At 37.5% G+C, this 24,865-nt stretch overlaps 1 protein-coding gene across 2 annotated transcripts in view; it reads right to left on the bottom strand.

Moving 5' to 3' along the window:
* Window positions 1-11,260: 11,260 nt before the first annotated feature.
* The window catches only part of IPO8 (importin 8), a 70,033-nt gene continuing 56,428 nt past the window's right edge, over window positions 11,261-24,865 (bottom strand). For both annotated transcript variants that reach the window (XM_057557064.1, XM_057557065.1), the window contains exons 22-25: window positions 23,502-23,707; window positions 17,096-17,299; window positions 14,739-14,855; window positions 11,261-13,258 (exon numbers count right to left, since the gene is read on the bottom strand). In XM_057557064.1, the coding sequence (XP_057413047.1) occupies window positions 13,161-13,258; window positions 14,739-14,855; window positions 17,096-17,299; window positions 23,502-23,707 (625 nt within the window). In that variant the 3' untranslated portion in view covers window positions 11,261-13,160. The remainder of the gene's footprint in view (window positions 13,259-14,738; window positions 14,856-17,095; window positions 17,300-23,501; window positions 23,708-24,865) is intronic.

Genomic DNA, 24,865 nt, shown 5'->3' with positions numbered 1-24,865 from the left:
ACAGAGTTTTTAAAGCCGCAAACTCAGTTTTCATGAAACTGGGAAACATAGAAAACCCACTAAGTCTAAATTGAAATGGAAGTGTTTTAAAAAGCAGCTGAGCAGAAGGCAGAAATGAGAGAGCACAGGAGAGCACAGAGGGATGTAGCAGCAATAGACCTCAGAAATCACCAGTGAAAGTATTCTCCCAGAAGGGGAGGACCTCACCTGAATGAGACCTGCTGTGGACAGGACTGACTTTGAATAGTTTTCAAGTGCTGGGGAAGAGAGAGAGAGAAAGATGGAAGGTGCCCAGAGGTATCAAGAGTAGCGGGCTTCCCTGGTGGCTCAGTGGTTGAGAGTCTGCCTGCCAATGCAGGGGACACGGGTTCGAGCCCTGGTCTGGGAAGATCCCACATGCCACGGAGCAACTGGGCCCGTGAGCCACAATTGCTGAGCCTGCGCGTCTGGAGCCTGTGCTCCGCAACAAGAGAGGCCGCGATGGTGAGAGGCCCGCGCACCGCAATGAAGAGTGGTCCCCACTTGCCGCAGCTAGAGAGAGCCCTCGCACAGAAACGAAGACTCAACACAGTCATAAATAAATAAATAAAAGAACGTGAATTTCTTAAAAAAAAAAAAAAAAAAAAGAGTAGCAAATATCAAAAGCAGCAGCCAAAATGAAGGGATCACCTTCTCAGGTAGGTACAGCATTGGGTGAAGCAACCAGGGGAGCATAAAAACAGGCTGAAGACACCATACTGAACCAGGTGAAGTTCAGAGGGGCATACACAGAGGTGCCATTTTTAAAGAGAAAAAGGCAGGGGGAGGGGGGCAGAAAAAAAGATTTGAAATAGAAATGACTGATAATTTCCCACATTAGATGAAAAACATTAATCTACAGAGCCAAGAAGCTCAACAAACCCTAAGTAGGATAAATTCAAACAGATCCATACCTAAACACATCATAATCAAACTGTCTAAGGACATAAAGAAATTTTTCAACATAGCAAGAGAAAAGCAATCCACCACAAAGGATCCTCAATAAGATTAACAGCTGACTTCATCAGAAACAATGGAGGCCAGAAGAGAGTGGGATGATAAAGTGCTCAAAGAAAAGAAAAAGTCAACTAAAAAGTATATATCCAGCAAAACTATCCAAAAATGAAGGTGAAATAAAGACATACCCAGATTTTTAAAAGACTGAGAAAAATTGTTGCTAGCAGATCTGCCCCTACAATAAATTCTAAAAGAAATCCTTCTAGCAGAAAAAAAAAAAAAAATGAAACTAGACCTTGAATTCACATGAAGAAATAAAGAACACGGTAAAGATAATTACATAGTGGGTTAGTTTCCTATGGCTGCAGTAACAGATTACCAAAGACTTAGTGGCCTAAAACAAGGCATATATACTATCTCATGAAGTTTAGAAGTGCAAAACATATCTCACTGGGCTAAAATCAAGGTGTCAGCAGGTCTGCATTCTTTTCTGGTAGTTCTAGGGGAAAATCCACTGAATTCCCTCTTTCAGCTTCTATAATGTACCTGCATTCCTTGACTTGTGGTCCTCTTCCTACATCTTCAAAGTCAGAAATGGTGGGTTGAGTCCTTCCCCTATCACTCTGATCTTCTCTCCTGCTTCCCTCTTCCACTTTTAAAAACATTGTGATTACATTGTGTCCCCCTGGCTAATCCAAGATAGCCTCCCCTGTCTTAAAGTCAGCTGCTGAGCAGTCTTAATTCTATCTGGAACCTTAATTCTCCTTTGTCATGTAAACATAATCACAGGTTTCAAAGATTAGGACATGAACATCTTTGGGGAACCATTATTCTGTCTACCACACATAGGTAAATGTATAACACAACATAAATGTATTTTTTACTTATTTCTTCTCTTAACTGATTTAAAAGACAACTGTATAAAATAATAATGATACTGCTATATTGATGTACTTCTAACTAGTAAAGATGTAATCACTATGACAATAGTAAAATTATACACAATTAATAATAATGCAAGGGAGGAGGGAGCAAAGGGAGCTATGTTGAAGCAAAATGTATATATGTATGTATGTGTATATATATATATATATATATATACCATTGGAATTAAGTTAGTATTATTCTAAATGGTACACCAGAATATCTATTTAACATAAGAGAAGGTGATAAAGGAGGACTGAAAAAAGACATGAGACGTGGAGAAAAGAGTCTTTCACTACACCAACAAAGGAGATAACCCTTGTGCCTACTTACCTACATTTCCCTAATCACCTGCCAGAAGCTAGTTCAGGAAAATATAAACTATAAAAATTCTGTACAATAAGAAAATGTGGGAAAGCACAGCAAAACTTTCCTATAAATAAGAAAATCCACCAGAAAGGCTTGTCACAGACCAGATAAGAACTGTATTCAAATAAAATCACAATTATGAAGGAAGACAGCAAAGCAGAAATAAAAGAACTAAGAGAAGAAAGGAAGAGGCAATAGATGTTGATGGCATGATCAATAACAGGAAGAAGAGAAAGAGGAGCTGTCAGGACTCAGGAAAGGAAACCAAAATCAAATATAAAGAATAAATTATTAAAAAGCACAAGGGAAAATAGATATTATGGAAAGCACAGTAAGAGATAGGCAGGAAAGAAGTGGAGAAAGCAAGCAAAATTAAACCAAAATAGAGAAAGAAATCAAAGGGATTAGAGACAAAATCATAGATATAGAAGACAAGTAAATTATATCCCACACATGCAGAGAGTCCAAAAGAAGAAAGTCAAAACAGTGGCATAGAATATGTATTTGAAAATATAATTATAGAAAATAGTCCTGAAATACATGATCTAAGCCTACCTATTGAAAAGGCACACTGTATATCAGGGAAATTTGATCCAGCTCCAACAAAACAGACATGTCTTAGTAAAGCCATTGTCTTTAAACAGGCAGAAAATCATTTGGAAATCCAAGCAAAAAGATTATATCATTTGAAAAAGAAAAAAGAAATCAGGATGATGGCAGATGTCAGATTACTCAAAAGCAACATTCAATGCCAGAAGATAGTTTCAACACTTATACTCAAGGACAGTATGAACCAGCCAAGTTTTACTTCTAATATAAAGTTTCAACCTAAGGTGTATAAAATTAGTCAGAATTCTTGGTTCATGACATATCTGCATTCTTAGTCCATACATGTCCTCATTTATCTATCAGTATTATAATGTATATATATTTGATTTATTATAATTTTATGTTAATTATTGATTATTAATATAAGCCATTATGTTAAATAATAACATAAATACCCATGAAACCAACATGAGAACTCAAATAGTAACTTTCATCTACCTTTCCTATCCCATCCATTTAACTTCCCCCACCAAAAGGAATCACCACCCTGACATTTTTTAATTATTCCCTTGAACATATATAGTATTGTCACATATATGTGTTCATAAATAAAAACTGCTTAGTTTTAGTTGTTTCAGCCTTACACAAAGGGCATCATATTTATGTAATCTTCTGACACTTCATTTTGTCACATATTATTACCATATGTCATTGAATATAAGGCCCCATCAAATGTAAGATACAGCATTATTTTATGTAATAAAATAAGAAAAAATATCTTCTAATTAAATGATGACATGCCATCAATTGTAAGATATATCACAATTTTATAAGTATTAAAATGACAAAGATGAGAATTAGTAAAATACAGCACATTGCTAAGATTTTGTCTATACTATCGAGTGTAACTATAGATTATTAATTTTCACTGGTGTATAAAGTTTAATTTGAGGCATATACCTTGATTTACTTATCTATCTGTTTTTTGGTGGTCATTCAGTTTTTACTATTATAAACAGTGCTGTTATGAACAGCCCTCTATGTGACTCCTGGTATACCTGTGCATGAGTTGGCCCTGAATAGACATGAAATTTCTGAGTCCTAGAGTAGTGAATGTTTATGAGTTGTGGCAAACCTGCTTTCCAGTGGTTGTACCAATTTATACTCTTGCCAGAAACGGAGCTTTTAGTCACATTCCTTCCAACAGTTAATACTACCAAATTGCTTTGAACATTCCAGAATTCAGGGAATAATGTTTGTGTGAGTTCTTCTCAAGGAAACTACTAGAGGAAAAACTGTAACCAGTCAAGGGATGACTGAGGAAGCCTCAGTAAAAAGACTTCTCATGGGCGGCAAATATATCTACCCATAGATATACGATCAAAAAAAGAGAAAAACAAGGGTGACAGAATAGAATACATGCGGTATGTGATCTGACAACTTAAAAAAGATAAACTAAAAAAATGGAAAGATAAGAGGGAAAGTGGAAAAAAGAATAAGCTCACTGACTGCTTCATCTATAATACCGAGAAACCAAGAGACATTTTAAGTTGAACAATTAAGTTTTAGAAGTAAAACATACTTGACAGTACAAAAGTCAACACTAAGAAAGATGACATTATTTACCAAAATTGTGGGATGGAGGGGAAGGGATGAAGGGGAAGAAGAGAATACAAGCAATTTTAATGCTGCTTATATTAGGAAAATTCTAGATATTATTCTAAAGAAAAAAGAGAATAAAGGTATTAAAGATATAATTATGTAGTCACTATCAGAAAGAAAGAGACTACATAGAAGAGACTTTAAAAATGTTACACAGGGACTTCCCTGGTGGTCCAGTGGCTAAGACTCTGTGCTCCCAATGCCAAGGGCCCAGGTTCGATCCCTGGTCAGGGAACTAGATCCCACATGCCACAACTAAAGATCCCGCATGCAGCAGCGAAGATCCCACATGCCACAACAAAGACCCGGCTCAGCCAAATAAATAAATAAATATAAAAAATAAAAAAGGAGGAGCTGTGCATTTAAAAACAATAATAAAATGTTACACATATCATAGATCTAAAATTAACCAATAAATGTAGGTTTAATTTACCTAATAAAAGAAAAAGATTGATTTTCAGATTGACTCACAAATCTAGGTCACAAACCCAATTCCTAGGCTATATATAAGAGTAACACTGAAAACAAAATTATTCAGAAAAGTTAAAAAAAAAAAGATGAACAAAGACATACCAGGAAAAAGCAAAACAAAAAGAAAGTGGCTGTTGTAATAAAATATTAGAGAAGGTAGAAATCAGGCCAAAAAGCAATAATAAAGGCACTTTATAGTGTCAAAGCATACAAACCAAAATGAAGATGTAACAGCTCTGAATACCTCTGTACTAAACAATGTAGCAACAATATTGATAAAAGCAGAAATTATAGGAGGCACAAGGAGAAACAGGTGGAAACAGTAGTGGAAGACTTTACTTCATTTCTCTCAGTCAAGGTCAGACCAAATGGACAAAAAAAAAAAAAAAGGTATATTTCTGCTTCTGGATATGATGGAATTCATGGCATGAAAATGCTCCCACTGAGAACTACAAAATCCAGATAAACTTTTTAAATCGTGTTTACTAAGGTATCAGAGAGCTGCAAAAGCAAACTACTAGAGGGACTAAAATTCCAGAGACTGAGAGACAGAACATTCGTAAAGTTGCTGAGAATTGGCAGTTGACTATTCCAAGAGGTATTTGCCGGTTCTGAGCATGGGCTGAAGACTGAGGATCTGAGCAAGGTCCAGACAGAAGGTCTCTGCTGGGCAGACAGAGAAACAGAGCTCTGGGTGGGCATTCAGGACTGGAATGCCAAAGTTGGAGACCTGAGATCTGGTCTCCCCCATCAAGGCATTCATTCAGCTAATTCTAAAGATGTGCATGGTGGGAGATGAGAGAGCCAAACCACTGAAAAGCAGGGCAGAAATTCCCATAGTTCCTGGCACTAAGGAGACCCAGACCTACTGATCTCTTAACTGAAACTCTGAAGAGCCAAGCCCTAGGTACAGGGCAAACAGGCAGTAGACTGAATCTTACCCAAACTGCAATCTAACCTCAACCCAGACCAGTCTCTGATTGTATTACAATGAGTTCCTCCTTCTTCCACTCTGTTATCTTAAAGAAAATTTTGAACTTTCTCCATTGAAAGGCATCATCATATGGAGGCTCTTTTTTTTTTTTTCTTTTTCCATTTTTTTTTTTTTTTTGGCCTTGCGGGATCTTAGTTCCCTGACCAGGGATCAAACCGTGCCCCTTGCCCTGGAAGCATGGAGTCTTAACCACTGGACCGCCAGGGAATTCCTGGGCCTCTATTTTTTTTTTTTTTCACACAATTTCCAGTATTAAATAAGAATTACTCAGCATGCAAAGATAAGAACCATATGACTAATTATCAAGAGAAACAAACAAATACATAGAGGGGCTAGGTAAGGAAAAGATCTATACAGAGTTTTCCCTAAGTGCATCTTAGAACTAGGAGCAGAGGAAACAGCCAACATCCCAACCTCCCAGCTGCCATCCTGCAACCATATGAATTTCCTGGAGTTCTGGCAACTTTTAGCTTCCCCCCTCTCTCAGGGGCAAGGACCACTTGCCCTTCAAAATTCCTTTCTCTCTTCATAGCCTAGCAGAAGGGGGGAAAAATTATATTCACAACAAGAGGTGATAGAGGTTTAGGAACATAAAAACCTAATCAAAAATCACAGTAATGGCCACCTCCACCCCCAGAACCAGTCAGCAGCTTCTCAGTTAACTACTTTCAAAATTTCAACTTGTTTTTGCTCCTTAAAGAGGCATCTACTAAGTGTCTTGTCTTTTAGCTCCTCTATGATTGTAGTTTCCTGAAATGTTTATAGCGTGATATGAGACACAGCTGTACTATTTTTCAAGAACCATATTACCTTTGAAGAATATAGTATTTTTGCAAATAGAAAACAACATAACTTGGTTTTAAAAATGAAGTATAAAATAATTTCTGCGTAATTCCCTCTTTTTTCTTTGTTTCTCATTCTGAATTACAAGGTTAAAAAAAATTTTTTTTTAACTAAGAATAGAGACAATTCTCCTTTTACAAAATATCAGACTCATGTTATGAGGACAAAATTCCCCAAGGCAGCCAGGCCTCCCTCTACCCTGTTCTACAGATAAAGAAACTCCTAACAGGCCAGTGTGAAAATCAGGAGCTAAATGCAGAGACTCAGATTTTCTAAACTTACGTTGTGTAAAAAATTACCCTTCTCCTGCCTGAGCAACTTTGGCTATCAATTAATTAGTAATATCTAATAATAATAATAATACTTACAACAATAAATATTCTGTAAAACAAATTATTTTGTTAATAGCTAAGTCCATTAACAAATGGGGAATGTGAAACTGTTCTTTGATGAAATATTACTATGACACTGGCATAATTTCTAAAACCAAAAATATAGTCATTTACTGTTCCTGCTTTTACTTTGATTTTCATAAAAATCAAAACAGAAATTGGCAGTCTTCTGAGAGTCCCAGGCCACAAAGTTCATCTGCAATTTTGGAAACAAAAATAAAGATAACCAAATGATTGGTATTTCCAAGTTGTTCTTGAACTGCTATCAAGCTTTCAGCTTCCAAAGGAAGAAACACTTCTAATACTTTTGTTCCCTAAAATATTAAAAATTTTAAAATCCAAGTCATCCTGCAGCAGTTCTTCTAGGAGGCTCATTTCATGAGTTTGGTAGAGCTGACCCACTGAGTCAGTGTAACTCAAGATAATCCCTGAATATGTCAAAAATTAATTCAGCCATGGCTTCAAGTGGTGCTTTATGACAATTAAAATATAGCCTATAAATTACACCATGCCTTTTCATTTATAGAAAGTTTTGCATGTTAAAAAGTAAGGCTGACTAAAAATTAAGATAAATGGTAATACTTGAGAACAAATGCCTAACATCTATAAACACAATGTAAACTGAATCTGAGCTACAGATTTTGTCATATCTGTTTTTAGATATAGCTTAGTTTGAAAGTAGAAAATTTAGACTATTTTAGGGAAATTTGGGTATCATAGGCAGTCTTCAGTTTCAACCTATTGTAGAATCTTGGGGTGGGGAGAAATCTTGGAGATTACCTAGTTCTGCCTCGTATCAGATGTCAGCATTCTATTTCCTGGCAATCCAGGGTATATTATTTATTCATAGTACAAAGTATAGGAGAGTTTTTGTAAACAGTGTGTTAGTTATCTACAGCACCATAACAAATTGTCACCAGACTTAGCAGCTAAAAACAACAACTGTTTATTGTCTCACGGTTTCCGAGAGTCAGGAATCCAGAAGTGGCTTACTTGGATGATTATGACTTAGGGTCCCTCATGAGGTTATAGTCAAGCTGCCAGCTAGGCCTGTGGCCTCGGAAGACTTGACAGTTTTGAAGCATCTGCTTCCTAATTTACGCATGTGTCTCCTGGCAGGAGGCTTCAGTTCCTCACCATGTGGTCCTCACCGTTGGGCTGCTCATGACATGGTTCCCACCAGAGCACATGGAGAGAGGAGGAGGGAGAGAGAAAACACACCCAAGATGTAAGTCACAGATTTTCATAACCTAATCTTGGAAGTGACATACCGTAACTCCTACATGCTATTGCTCTCACAGTCTAACCATGGGACAGTGTGAGAAGGAACAACCCAAGGGATATCAAAGTTCATTGGGGGTCATCACGCAGGCTGGCTACCACAAGCAAAGAAGAAGAATCCAACTGGAGTCACACAACTCTAGATCCAAAGTTTAGGCTGTACCATGTTCTTCAAATCTTGGTTGAAAAGAGAGGTTGAAGGCCTGTCAGATGCAGGCACAATGAGAGAGTAAACAATCTGCTTATTTAAGTTGTCTCTGCCTTCAGAGAATCTCTGGCGATAGTGCCCAACCACAACCCCACGAAGGGGCTGGCCAGAGGGAGTGGCCTGGAGCACCCGCTGTAAGGAGGGCTGAAACCTCACTGGGACACACGGGAAACATGGTGCCAGGCAATGAACCTTTCCATACAACTCCTCCTTTAACTATGAAATGAACACTAGTCTCGTTCCCACCAAAGTAGACAGCACCCTCATGAAAAAATAAATACTTCCTGCTGGCATCTACCAATGTCGAACATTCTAATTTATGTGAAAAAGCCCCCAATCCTGGCACCACCTAGCTGAGGGTTGTCCAACGTCAGCAGCTGCGGGGAGCTAAAAATTAGGAAATTGAATTTGTAGTTTTGGTTATTGGGAATGACCAATATTGGGTTATCTGGCTTGGAAAACTGTAATAAATGCATAAAGTTTCTTATTTTGAAAATAGAAGTATACGATTTTTATTAATAAAAAATCAGTTTCTCCCCAACTCCACCAAATAAATAGAGCAAATACTTAACAAAGTATTTAAATAAAGTACTTAAATACTTAAATGGGAGATCAAATTATTGGCCTCCTTTAAATATTTGTTTGACTGTAGCCAGGCAGGTAAATAATTAGATTTTAGGTGGGATATATTGAGTCCTCCTGAATTCTCCAATGTAGCTATTACCAGTCTTCTTTGGGGGGACCTGGTACCAATGATAAACCCACTGTAAGCAAAACACTGTGCTCGGTGCTGGGGTTTCAGTAGTGAGGAGGACACAGCCTTGGCTCAGACAGCTTATATTGTACATTATTTGATTATAAGTGGGAGACATGATTCAAAGTTGACTTAGGGGCCCTTGGAGCAGAAAGGCTTCCATAAGGAAGTAATATTTATGTTCCAAAGTGAAGATGAAGAGGAATTTATCAGGTAAAGGACAGAGGGGAAGAGAAGAGCATCAGTGAGCCTGGAGGGAGAAGAACCCAGTGAATTGGAGGCAGAAGGCAGTGAGAAAAGGATGAGAGAGTTGAGGTAGGGCCAATCACTCAGGGGCTTTGGGGCCACGTTAATGATTTTATCTGCATCCTAAAAGCCGCTGAGAGGTCTTCATCTCTCAGGTTAGTGATACAACCAAGATTTGCATTTTGAAAAATCATTCTGCCTATCTTGTGACTAGGTAAGGCAGTGAGGTGGGCGTAAGAGTGGAGGTAAGGGATGAGGGTCAAGCTGCAGCAGGAGACAATGACTGCAAAGGGGGAGAAGTGAGGGGACTGTCCTCACTCACTAGGCAGTGAGAATGGTGTGTCACTCCTAACTAAGAGCTCTGTGGGGGACACAGGTGCCCAGGAGGTCTTGCTGGGTAGTTCTCATCCTCCCCAGGTTTTCCCTTCATGCCCAAGGAAGTCTTTTGGAAAAAAGTCTCCATAAGGTCACTCCTGCCTGACTTGCTCTCAGCTCCAGGCATATTCCAAACACTCTGGGAAGCCGCCAACTCCTAGCTCTTGGGAGGCCCCCGTGTACTTGTGAAATCTTTTTTTCAAATTAGGTGATCTCCAAGATGAACCTCCTCTCAGATACCCTGCAGGGAGCATGTGCATTCGCTCACCTCCCCACTTGATGTCAGAGCCTTGTACACCTCTCCTCCCTCTGCCAGCACTGCTGCCTGCCCCAGACTCTCCTACTGCCCAGCCACTCAAAGTTCTGTTGCATACACACCTCTACAGGATCAGCCACAGTTGCGCCGTTTATGCTTCTTCCTAAAAACATAGCCCAACCTTTTTTTCATTGATTGTGTGGCCTTACTCACTCGTGGACTGTCTGAGAAGTTTCCAACCCACTCGTACACTGATCTCGATGGAGAGAGTGAAACGAGGACAGGAAGGGTTACCATTTAAGGCTTATCTGAAATGATTTTTTTTATAGATAAAACACGTGCCTACACACATGTATACATACATACAAATGCTGGTGGTCTCTGATCACATGGCCAAGTTCTCCTTGATTTCCTCCATACATTTATTACAATTTTCAGTCTCCCCTGCTGAATAGAAAACTGGACTATAATTCACTATATTAAATAAATGACATAATTTCATTGTTTTCTTTCTTTAGAATTTTCACTGATTAACAATTTACTGGTTCAGTGTGGTCTTAACATAAATTAGAGGTGGGGAGGAGGAGCTTATTGTCATGCTAGGTAAACATTTGAGAATCAAAAGGCCAGCACTTACCATTCCACTCCTAATTTGATGGCAGCCCATCAGAAAATGGCTCCACCTCAGGCATTTTCTCCTTTCCTTCAAGGTCCTGATGTGGTTGAATGACCTTGCTTTTTCAGAGCTTCTGCAGCTCTTATTTGGATAACTTGGTTTATGAGACGGGCTCTAGCCCCCAACCACTCCCCAGTCTTTAGCTATTCCTGATGAGCCCTTGTTACCCTCCCAGACCTTGCTCCAGGTCCCCAGGAGTCAGGAAAACACACACTGATGGGTTTTTATCACCTGCATAAAGCACCTCCACATTTTAGAAAACATTTCACACAGAGGAGTTCAGGATCCTGGGAATCAGTCCGCATTTTATTTTACAGTACATTCATATGAGTTCCTGCCTTTCCAAGGTAATCATATCACATTCAGGTTAGCACTGCTGGTAACAAAACTGTACAACTACCCTGGCTTCAAAAACAAGATAGGATGATACACATTAACACTTCTTTCCCTTTAATACTGCAGAAGACAATACATCACAAAAAAAAAAATCACATGCCTTTTACAGTCCAGTGTGAAGGCATGTTACTTATGTTAAAATTAAACCATTTGGGACATGAGGAGAAAAAGAAGAGCTTCAAAGCTTAAGATGTCTACAATCTCCCCCATGCCATCTTTCTCTTCTAACCGCCAGCTGGCACATTCAGCATCAATGCCTTGGGAAGAGGGGGCAGAAGAAAGCAGAGGATCATTTAACTCTGAAACTCATGGCTTCTTGGGCTACTTCTGTAAAAAACTACTTAAATAACCTAAAATTCTAAAAAGAGTTCATATTAACAAGGGATGGTAATATAGAAAGCACCTGGAGAAAATTCCTCCAGTGACTTATGGAAAATATAAGCTGCAAACATTTCACAAAAACGGACTACTGTTATCATATCCGGAAATATATTAAATTCTGAAAATCCACTTTCACTTTACTGAATGAAAACACTGTGACCCATGTTCTGGTGTTGAATCAGTTCAGAAAAACAGCTGTAACCTCCATCTGCAATATTTATCATGGGCTATCTTGCGTCATTACCATGTCAGAGTGCAGCTGACTGATATCCCCAGCCCTTGAAAAATATAAGAAGCCAAACTGAGCTATAATAAAAACTAGGACAGATTAGATAGGAGAAAATTCAGATGTGTGAGAAAGCAAAAAGTTAGATTTACTTGGGTCTTTTTCCTAGATAAAAAATACTGTTACAAAATGTTTTGGACCCGGGTCCAACACAGCTGGAATGATAAGTTACTGAAAATGCAAGCCCCCATCCAGAAAGACAGTGTGCTTATGTAGCACCTTTCTCATAGAAGTCCACTGTGCTTTAGTATAACTGTCAATTAATTGCATAAGTAAGTACATGATTCAGAATATACTTGGACTGATTGTTAATTCCAGTGACGAAAGAGTCCCTGCCACTTGCTGCCAAGAAATTTTTGAGTCCTGAACTTATTAGGTTATGAATGAAATCGATATTCATACAGGCTGACTCAAAAGAAATGCCACCCCTTTCAGGGCTGAAAAATATGATGGAAGAGAGAATAAGACACTTCCTAGGAAAGCCACATCTTTAGGAAAAAACACCTTATGAAAAACCAGAGCCAGTGCATATTGTACAACCCCTGAAGAAAGCCCCCAGCAGCAGTGGGGAGCAAGGGGAGCAGTGATGATTTTGAAACCAGAGTGACTTGTAGCTAACTTCCTAACAGTAAATTCACATAGTGAAATGCAGAATAAGTCAACATATAGCCAAGGTTTACATTTATCTAGAAATATGTTTTATGCCTTAAAAAAAATTGCAATGCACTCCAAAAAAATTTTTTCAGATAATTCATGTACAACAGAAGGCACTGTTATTCGCATAAATCCATTGATTCTGCATGGCAAAACCTGAGACGTGCAATTCCATCCAATCCTCTAAAACCACCTTGGTCACTCATCCTTTGGAGCATATGCTTTGTCCTTTGCAGTCCAATGATTTTGTTGTTCTTTAATTTCGTACATTACAGTAGCTGCTTAAAATATATATTTCAGGGTGAGAAAGGTCGAAGGGGATGCAGGGGTGGAGAAAGGTGCTGCCGGGCGCCAGGCAGTAACTGGCACAGCAGGTGGCACAAAAAGCAGCCCCGGCTCCCCTTGACCCTCTCCTTCCGGCTGACGTACCATGTAGCGATGACATTTGGTCGGTTGATCTTCCTTCTTTCAGTTGTTGGTGGGCATAGTCCCAAAGTTAAATGCAGAGAGGACTCCTTTGTTTTCAAAGGTGAAGCCTCCCTGTTGTTCAATCTTCTTCTTTGCCTCTAGCATTTGCCAAGAGAAAGGGGTGAAAAGAGAAGAGTATTTAAGGTGACAAAGTTGGAAATAACCTCAAAGGAGCCAGATTCTTTAGAGTTAGTACTGTGAAGGAATGTGAATCGTGGTATTAATTATTCTGCCCAACTGAACATTAGCCTTTAATAAACCTGTGTCAGTAAGTACCATCGTCTTGGTGTCTGGGGATGCGGAACCAGCAGATACGAAACACACAGATACAGAGGGCCCACTGCACCACACCATTTTAACAGGGGACACGAGCATCCTCAGATTTTGGTATCCAAGGCAGGTCAGGGAAACAATCCCCCCCACAGATAGCGAAGGAAGACTGTAGTTATATTTTCTATCTTGGAAAGACTATTTGCTAAAACTGAGCAAAATAAAAACAAGACTCAAAGCTAGTGTCTATTGCTGAAAGGGCACACTGACTTCTCACATCAGGAGGGCCGATACAGAATCTGTACAGGACTTAAAGCCTAAATCCAAGCAGAAGAACCTGGGTTCTAAACTCTAGATTCCTACTCCATGATGTTCCCCACTAAAATACTTTTGTAATTACAAAATCTTCCATTAATTTTCTAGGAGTGACCATAATAACGTCTGTGTAAAATAATTTCTCCAGCTCAAAAACTGAAAATCAATGAGAATCACCAACACACAAAGCCCAACAAATAGAAATGGAGAGTATTTCATTTCTAGGAATACAAGCTCCCTGCAAGAACTCATAAAATGCTTTTGACCCATCTGTTGTGTAGATGTTTAGGTCGGTGACCCAGCTGATTAACTCTCCCTCAGCAAGATTCATCCCAACCTTTACATCTTACCTTTGGCTCCAAAATAGGATAAGGGTGTGAATAAGAACACCACTAAAGACACGTTAACACATGGTGTTTCACAGAGCTAAGATATCACGAATGATTAAAAAGATCATACAATAATGATAATTCCTTATTATCTTGAAAGGTTGGCCTCTAACAATTTTTTTTTTTTAAATCTTCCTGTTAATGCTTTACCATTTTTTTTTTTAAATTTATTTATTTATTTATTTATTTATTTATTTATTTATTTATTTATGGCTGTGCTGGGTCTTCGGTTCATGCGAGGGCTTTCTCTAGTTGCGGCAAGTGGGGGCCACTCTTCATCGCGGTGCGGGGACCGCTCTTCATCGCGGTGCGCGGGCCTTTCACTATCGCGGCCCCTCCCGTTGCGGGGCACAGGCTCCAGACGCGCAGGCTCAGCAGCTGTGGCTCACGGGCCCAGCTGCTCCGTGGCATGTGGGATCTTCCCAGACCAGGGCTCGAACCCGTGTCTCCTGCATTAGCAGGCAGATTCTCAACCACTGCGCCACCAGGGAAGCCCTCTAACAATTTTTAGAACAGTATTTAGGTGCCACCAGGCTCGTAGAACAGAAGCTGACTACTGGCACTCTGACACATGCACTCCGATCTAGAAATCATGCTGGCTGACCTGCTACCGTCCTTCGGTGCTCGGCCAGTGTGTACACCTCCTGTAGCGCCCTCCTCTGATCCTCACTGAGCGGTGCCATCAGCAGTTGGTACCAGGCAGCATCCCGATTCTGCACAGCTGTTGTATTTTGGGGGTGTGTTGAGGGAGAAGGAAAAATAAAGGAGTCCAATGACAATTGTTATTTCAGAGAATAACTAACAGCACAATCAAATTACAATGCAATGATCACAGACAATAGGTGATAAAACTTATTCCAACAAAGGATTACTCCTGAGTACTCACTTTAGTACTCGACCTACGTGGGGCTATAAAGGAAGGTTGGGACATCACAAATCTCTGCTTTGCCTAGTTCTCTGCCTCCCTCCCCATCTCCTCTTCTTCCTGGGTTTTTATGAATGCTGCCTAAAATCCAGATCTTGGGAAACACCTTACTCACTTGTTACCATTTTCCTCAGGAATTCTCATGCTACCTGCTCCTTCAGCATCACTTCTATACCAAAAACTCAAATTTGTACCTTTAGGCAAAATTGTTCCCTAAGCCTCCTGGACTTTTACTTTGGATAGCTCACCTCAAACTCAGTACAACTGAAACCAAATTTAACATTTTACCTCCCAAACCCTCCTTATCTCCCCATTTCCATCACTAGTTCTATCAGTCTCCTAGTCAACCACTGCAAATGCCTAACATCTTTAATCATGCTCTCTACACATCCAATTCTGTGCTGCTTTCTTGATGTCTTTCACTGATACGCTTTTTCCCATCAAATGCCATCCTCCCACTCCAGGGCCCTATTACTCCTAAATCAATAAAGTAATTTCCTAACGCTTGGTTCCCAAGTCTAGCCCCCTTCAGTTCTTTTTGGACATCATCATCAGATAATACCCCTGAAGGAAACTACCATATCCCCAAGGTCACCTCTTTATAGAAAAACATTCAAAAACACTCTAATGGGCAATGGGATAAAGACAATCTCAGTCCAGAATTCAAGACTGGGGGACTTCCCTGGCGGTCCAGTGGTTAAGACCCCTGCTTCCATTGCAGGGGGCATAGGTTCGATCCCTGGTCTGGGAACTAAGATCCCGCATGCTGTGCGGCCAAAAAGAAAAAGGAAAAAAAACCCCACCAGATTTCAAGGCTGGTACAATTTTACTACTTCACAGAGACTTTAAGCAGTGGTCCCTATATGCTGACTGAGCCAAAGCTGGCTGCCTATCTCTTGAGGAGCATTTTCAAAATACATATCCTGAGATCCCACCCAAGACCTAAGAGCTTCTTTGTTGCCTATGATGCACACCCAGGTCTGGAAGTAACTGCCTTACAGTGTACCCTCCACATTCCAGTCTCCACATTTATACTCTTATCTTCCTCAAGCTTTGGAATATCATTCCCTGTACTCTCTACCTCTTGTTCCTGCTGAATTTCAATAAATCATAGAGGTGGTTCATTAATGGTATTTGTAACAACCAATACATTGGCATACTAAATAATGCCAATATATTACACTACCATTGCCTTGTTAGTAACAATATTTTATACACAAGGATGTTCAATTTAATATTGCTTGTAAAAAAAAAAAAACCCTGGGAATATCTTATATGTCCATCAGTGGAAATAAGCTAAATTATGGTACTACCATAGAAATATGATGTAACTATAAAACAACCTATTTAGGGGGATTTTTTCATTATAATTTGTTTATAATAATTTTCTAAATGCTTTCATTGGCTTATTATTTATTTTTAATTCTATAAGTTTTCCATTTATATCTTTCATTTTTCTACTGGGTTATTGGTCTTATTCATTTATAGAAGGCCTTTGTAATCTGTGGGTCTTAAGCCTATGACATGTACATGACAAATATTTTCTCCCAATCTTTGAGTACTTTAACTGTATTTCTAGTGTCCTTTGCTGTACAAAATTGATAAATTGCTTATGTAGTAAAAATCTACTCTCTAATGGACTCTGTTCATTCACATGGGGATTGTGAATTGCTAATAAGTTTATGGCCACAATTTTTAAGCAACATATGTGAGATACTTCATTCTGCAAAAATCCTTATCCATTTATATCTAGAGGATGAACAATATACGCAGATACTCTTGCCTGTAATTACTTTTGTGAGGATACCCTGCAGCCTCGCCCTGCCACTTTACAATGATTATGGTTGCTGGGATTGGATGATGGATGTTTCATTATGCTATTTGCTCTCATTTTGTGTATGTTTGGGGATTTCTGTAATTAAAAATAAATTAAAAATTTAAAGGGAATCTAAACCAATTTGGGGGACGATCCCAAAACAACTTCTAATAGATGGAAATGAAAAACATATCTGAAGACTCAGGGAGTAACAACATACTCAGCAGGGCTTGTGTAAAAAATTGATATTCATCCACACTATTGTCAAGGTCCAGCGGAGTGCTGAATCCCTCAAGGGCAGTTTCTTCCAATACTTCTTCATCCCAGTCATCATCATCTTCCTCCTCATCTTCACCTCTTCCATTATTTGACTGCATTGCTTGAGCAGTTACATTCGTCTCCTCTTCATCACTTGAAATCTCTTCTGTGAATCCATTATTTATTTAAAAGGAATCAAACCACATAAGGACAAAATATAAATTCCATAAAGAAAATAAAAATTATAAATGACATTCTAGAAATGGAAAAACTACCAAATAATTTTACGTAAAATTATAAAAATAAACCTTATCTTTACTGTAGTTGCTAAACTGAAAATGACTTTATCCTCCTCACTCAAAACAATTTCTAACTATCTCTAAAGATGAACATTATTACTGTTTTACTATGGCAGCTTCACATCCATTAATATAAAATATACTATTTAGCCACAGATTCCCAAATTAACTTTTTTGTCAAAAAAGACATAAAATGATTACGTATTCAGTGCATGTGTTTTAAATAACAATGACCTCCCACTGAGAATTTGAGTCTCTTAGCAATTAACTAAGTTGATTATGAACTGCTTGGAAATGCTCAAATGAAGAGGTCATTTCTGCTAATAGAAACAGAAAAAATATAGAAATACAGAGGAAAAATAATTAGCTATTATGTGGGTTAAAAAAATTGAAAGCTGAATTGTATATCCCCATAGATTCAGTTTCTATTTTCAGGGCTGGTCTGTTCCAAGCAGTTAGTCCAGTATTATAAATAACCGGAAGACAGTAAATGCAGAACGAAATCAACCTAAGAGGAGAAACCTGGAGTAAACCCAAACCAGGCAATATTAATCTAAACCTAGTTCTATAAAATGCACCATACTGAAGCAACTGGATTCAACTGCAAGGTAGTTTTAGGGATAATGCAAGAAACCATAGTTTTGACCACATAAATGGAAAAAAAAAAATATATATATATATATATATATGTATAATAACAAAGACAGCAAGAGAAACCTTCACTGGTTAATCATCCTACACCTCAGTAGGAAATTCAACAAGAAAGTCTGGGAAATTACTAGAAAACTTCCCTCGAGTCATAATAATTATAACCCATTAGAGAGCAAAGCAAGAAATTATAAAGAATGCAATGTACTGAAAAAAAGAATTCTGTGATTGTCTGCATATATTTAGCAAAATAAACAATTACAAGAGACTCACTTCAGAGCTAAAGACATACACAGATTGAAAGTGAGGGGATGGAAAAATATATTTCATGCAATGGAAACAACAAGAAAGAAGGGGTAGCAATACGCATATCAGATAAAGTAGACTTTAAAACAAAGGCTATAACAAAAGACAAAATAGGGCATTATATAATGATAAAAAGATCAATACAAGAAGAGAATATAACATTTGTTAACATATACGCATCTAAATATATAAAACAAATATTAACAGACAAAAAGGGAGAAATTGACAATAATACAATAATAGGAGGAAACTTTAACAACCCACTTACATCACTGGACAGACCATCCAGACAGAAAATCAGTAAGAAAAGAGTAGTCTTAAATGACACATTAGACCAGTTGGACTTAATAGGTATCTACAGGACATTACATCCCAAAATGGCAGAATACACATTCTTTTCAAGTGCACATGGAACATTCTCCAGGAGACAACACATGCTAGGCCACAAAACAAGTCTCAACAAATTTAAGGGGATAGAAATTATATTAAGCATTTTTTCCAACCACAGCAGTATGAAACTAGAAATCAATTATAGGTAGAAAACTGGGAAAAACATAAACATATGGAGACTAAACAACATGCTACTAAAACACCAATGGATGAATGAAGAAACCAAAGAGGAAATCAGAAAATACCTTGAAACAAATGAAAATAAAAACAGAACTTTCTGAAATCTACAGGACACAGCAAAAGCAGTTCTAATAGGGAAGTTTATAGCAATTCAGGCCTACCTCAAGAAACAAGAGAATTAAAAAAACAAACAACCCAGTCCAAAAATGGGCAGAAGACCTAAACAGACATTTCTCCAAAGAAGATATACAGATTGCCAACAAACACATGAAAGAATGCTCAACATCATTAATCATTAGAGAAATGTAAATAAAAACTACAATGAGGTATCATCTCACACCGGTCAGAATGGCCATCATCAAAAAATCTACAAACAATAAATGCTGGAGAGGGTGTGGAGAAAAGGGATCCCTCTTGCACTGTTGGTGGGAATGTAAATTGATACAGCCACTATGGAGAACAGTATGGAGGTTCCTTAAAAAACTAAAAATAGAACTACCATATGACCCAGCAATCCCACTACTGGGCATATACCCTGAGAAAACCATAATTCAAAAAGAGTCATGTACCAAAATGTTCATTGCAGCTCTATTTACAATAGCCAGGACATGGAAGCAACCTAAGTGTCCATCGACAGATGAATGGATAAAGAAGATGTGGCACATATATACAGTGGAATATTACTCAGCCATAAAAAGGAACGAAACTGAGTTATTTGTAATGAGGTGGATGGACCTAGAGACTGTCATTCAGAGTGAAGCAAGTCAGAAAGAGAAAAACAAATACCGTATGCTAACACATATATATGGAATCTAAAAAAAAAAAAAAAGGGTCATGAAGAACCTAGGGGCAAGACAGAAATAAAGATGCAGACCTACTAGAGAATGGACTTGAGGATACGGGGAGGGGGAAGGGTAAGCTGGGACAAAGTGAGAGAGTGGCATGGACATACATACAGTACCAAACGTAAAATAGATCGCTAGTGGGAAGCAGCCGCATAGCACAGGGAGATCAGCTTGGTGCTCTGTGACCACATAGAGGGGTGGGATAGGGAGGGTGGGAGGGAGGGAGATGCAAGAGGGAAGAGATATGGGGACATATGTATATGTATAACTGATTCACTTTGTTATAAAGCAGAAACTAACACACCATTGTTAAGCAATTATACTCCAATAAAGATGTTAAAAAAAATGCAAAAAAAAAAAAAGAAACAAGAGAAATCTCAAATAAACAACCTAACCTACCACCTAAAGGAATTTAAAAAATAAGAACAAAGCCCAAAGTCAGAAGAAGGAAGGAAATTATAAACTTCAGAGAGGGAACAAATAAAATAGAGACCAAAAAACAGTAGAAAAGATCAAGAGCTATTTTTTTTGAAAAATAAACAAAATTAATAAGCTGTTAGCCAGGCTCATTAAGAAAAAAAGAGAGGGGGCCCAAATAAATAAAACAAGTAATAAAAGAGGAGAAATTACAACTGATATCACAGAGATACCAAAAAATCATAAGTGAATACTACAAATATTTATATGCCAACAAATTAGACAACCTAGAAGGAATGGAAACATTTCTAGAAACATACAATATTCCAAGACCGAATCAGGAAGATATAGACAATCTGAATAAAGAGATCACTAGTAGTGAAACTGAATTCATAATAAAAAGACTCCCAGCAAACAGAAGTCCAGGACTGGATGGTTTAACATGAGAACTCTGCAAAATGTATAAAGAAAAGCTAATACCTATTCTTCTCAAACTATTCCAAAAAACTGAAGAGAACACTCCCAAATTCATTCTATGAGGCCACCAAAAGAAGACAAAGACACTACAAAAAAAGAAAGTTACAGGCCAATATCTCTGATGAATATAGATGCAAAAATCCTGAACAGAATATTAGCAAACCAAACTCAACAATTTATAAAAAGGATCATACACCACGATCCAGTGAGATTTATTCCAGGGATGCAAAGATGATTCAATATCCACAAATCAATCAGTGTGATACACCACATTAAAAAAAAAAGAAAGAAAGGATAAAAATCACATGATCATCACAAGAGCTACAGAAAAAGCATTTGACAAAATTCAACATCCACTCATGACAAAAACTCTCATCAAAGTGGGTACAGAGGGAACATATCTCAACATAATAAAGGCCATTTATGACAAACCCACAGCTAACATCATACATGACAGTGAAAGCTAAAAGATTTTCCTCTAAAGATAAGGATACGCACTCTCGCCACTTCTATTTAACATACTATTGGAAATTCCAGCCACAGCCATCAGACAAGAAAAAGAAATCAAAGGCACCCAAGTTGGAAGGGAAGTAAAACTGTCACTATTTTCAGATGACAAAATACTATATACAGAAAACCCTAAAGTCTCCACTGAAAAGCTTTTAGAACTAATAAATGAATTCAGTAAAGTTGCAGAAAGAGAAAGCAAGAAAACAATCCTGTTTAAAATTGCATCAAAAAGAATTAAAAACCTAGGAATAAACTTAACCAAGGAGGTGAAAGACCTCTACTCTGAAAATTATAAAACAATGATGAAGGAAATGAAAGATGATACAAAGAAATGGAAAGATATCCCATGTTCATGGATTGGAAGAATTAATATCATTAAAAAAATCCATACTACCCAAAGCAATCCATAGATTTAATGCCTATCAAAATACCCATGATATCTTTCACAGAACTAGAACAAATCATCCTAAAATTTATTTGGAACCACAAAAGACCCTGAATTACCAAAGCAATCTTGACAAAAGAGAACAGAGCTGGAGTATCATGCTCCTTGATTTCAGACTATGCTACAAAGCTACAGTAATCAAAACAGTATAGTACTGGCACAAAAACAGACACATAGATCAATGAAACAGAATAGACAGCCCAGAAATAAACTCCTGCGTTTAGGGTTGATTCATCTCTGACAAAGGAGGCAAGAATATACAATGGGGAATATCACTTTCTTCAATAATAAGTGGTGCTGGGAAAACTGGACAGCTACATGCAAAAGAATGAGATTAGAACATTTTCTCATGCCATGTACAAAAATAAACTCAAAATGGATTAAAGACCTAAATGTATAATCAGAAACCATAAAACTCCTAGAAGAAAAACAGAACACTCTTTGACATAAATTGTAGCAGTATTTTTGGGGGTCTGTCTCCTAAGGCAAAGGACACTAAAGCAAAAATAAACAAATGGGACCTAATTAAATTTAAAAGCTTTTGCACAGCAAAGGAAACCATCAACAAAATGAAAAGACAACCTATAAATGGGAGAAAATATTTGCAAGTGATATGCTACAATAAGGGGTTAATATCCAAAATATATAAACAGTTCATACAACTCAATGTCAAAAAACTAAATGACCCAATTAAAAAATGGGCAGAAGACCTGAATAGCCATTTTTCCAAAGAAGACATACAGATGGCCAACAGGCACATGAAAGACGTTCACCATTGCTAATCATTAGAGATATGCAAATCAAAACCACAATGAGATATCATCTCACCCCTCTTAGTAAGAATGGCTATCAACAAATAACAAATGTTGGCAAGAATATGGAGAAAAGGGAACCCTTGCACACTGTTGGTGGGGATGTAAATTGGTGCAGCCACTATGGAAAACAACATGAAGATTTCTCAAAAAACTAAAAGTATGATCCAGCAATTTCACTGCTACATATATATCCAAAGAAAACAAAAACACTAATTCAAAATGATACACACATGCCAAAGTTCACAGCAGCATTATTTACAACAACCAAGATAAGGAAGCAACCCAAATGTTCATCAACAAATGAATGGATAATGAAGATGCGGTGAGATATGTGATGGAATATTACTCAGCCATAAAAAAGAATGAAATTTTGCCATTTGCAACAACATGGATAGACCTGGAGGATATTATGCTTAATGAAGTATGTCAGAGAAAGACAAATACTGTATGTTACACTTATATGTGGAACATAAAAAATAAAAGAAACAAATGAATATAACAAAACAGAAACAGACTCACAGATACAGAGAAAAAACTAGTAGTTACCACTGGGGAGAGGTAAGTGGGGATGGGCAAAATAGAGTAGAATATTAAGAGGTACAAACTCCTAAGTATAAAATAAATAAGCACAAGGATATATTGTACAGCACACAGAATACAGCCAACATTTTATAGTAACTTTAAACACAGTATAATCTATAAAAACAGTGAATCACTATGTATGTTGTACACCTGAAACTAATATAATATTGCAAATCAACTATACTTCAATAATAAATAGATAAATAAAGTTATGAATTGTTTATTCCTAGAATTTTCCATTTAATATTTTTAGACAACTGAAAGCATGAAACCAAAATTGTGGTAAGAAGGGACTACTATAATTAAGTCAACCAAACCCAAAATATTTGTTAAACGTGTAACAGGCCAAGAAATGTACACCTGTTTAATGTTTCCAAATAGACTAAAACTCAAAGAAAAACACATACTCAAATCACAATCAATTCTAGCATTCACTGCAATTAGAACACTTTACCATTTTCTTCCATATCAGCTTTCTCTGCTTTTGAGCGATCTTCCCGGTTTACCAGTTGTTTGGTAGCACAGACCTGCTTTAGGCCAAGGAAAAGGAAAAGAATTGAGGGCACAATCTGTCCCACCACAGCATCTACTCCAGGAGGTCGATTTTGCAATTCCAAAAGAATACTCAGTCCTATTATACACATCTTCCGGTCATGATGCCTACAAATTATAAAGGCGAAAAAAAATGTGCACATGAGAAATGAGAACAAATTCTGAAGAAATTACAAAAAGAAATGTCCAAGGTGTACTCTAAGGTTCATTCACTGGAGTTACACAGAGGTATCTCCATTTTGTACTATATGAAATCCTATGTAAATCAAGTTTTGTAAACCAATTATCATCATCAAAGACCTATGGGAGTCTGCAATTAATATGGTGAGTCTTGCGTAATATCAATTTATGATAATACAAATGCTGTATCTGGGCCTTAGCATAACAACTTTTATTAAAACAAGAATACCTGTATATGACAGCATAAAATTCCTATCCAATGGAAAAAATGAGGAGTCCCTTAGACTTTGTCTTCATTGGATTGGTCTACAAGGTATCTTGGCACATACACTGTACACTAACCCCAGGTGCCAAAAGCACCTCCAAAATCTCAGCATCTAATAAGCTGAATGTAATAGCTATAAGTAAATCTATTAAATGTCCTGTTCTATAAAACAGGATAAGGAAAATTTAATTCTGAAGGAAAAATGTTTGACCAATATACATTACACACATTTTTGTATGAATGTTTCTTCTAAATTGTTTAAAACTAAAAATATTAAGAATTAAAAGATTTACTATATTAGTATAACACTTAAAATTACAGGCATGAACAAAAAATTCACTGGCAGTGATTCAAAATGAGAGTAATATACAACAAACCCAATGACAAATATATTACTAGCTTCTATTATTCTTCATTATTTCCATCGCTTGATTGACTCAAGTTACTAATGCCAAAGTACAGTATACTGTAACAGGAACTGTGCTTGACCTGATGACTTTCTTATCCATGTAGCCTCTAACTAGTAGTGTACACCAGGTGTCAAATGGATCATAGTACAAAAGATGATTATCGAGGGGGGCTCTGAAGAATCCAAGGGAGCACAATCCAAGCATGCCCAATCTATACAATAGCTGAGATGGATTTTCTACTTTTGGAAAATTACTTACAGATGCTACTAACTATAACTGTGAATGACTAAATCTCTACTCTCTAAATCTTTGTCAGAGATAACTTTAAGCACAATTTCTTTTTAAAGTATGCTCTTCTTTTCAAAGCTTTAATAAGAAATCTAAATCAGGGACAAATTCCAGTCTCCTACA

Source organism: Balaenoptera acutorostrata, chromosome 11 (assembly GCF_949987535.1).
Source record: "Balaenoptera acutorostrata chromosome 11, mBalAcu1.1, whole genome shotgun sequence".
NCBI classification, from domain to species: Eukaryota; Metazoa; Chordata; class Mammalia; order Artiodactyla; family Balaenopteridae; genus Balaenoptera; species Balaenoptera acutorostrata.
This window is presented reverse-complemented; position numbering and strand designations above follow the sequence as displayed.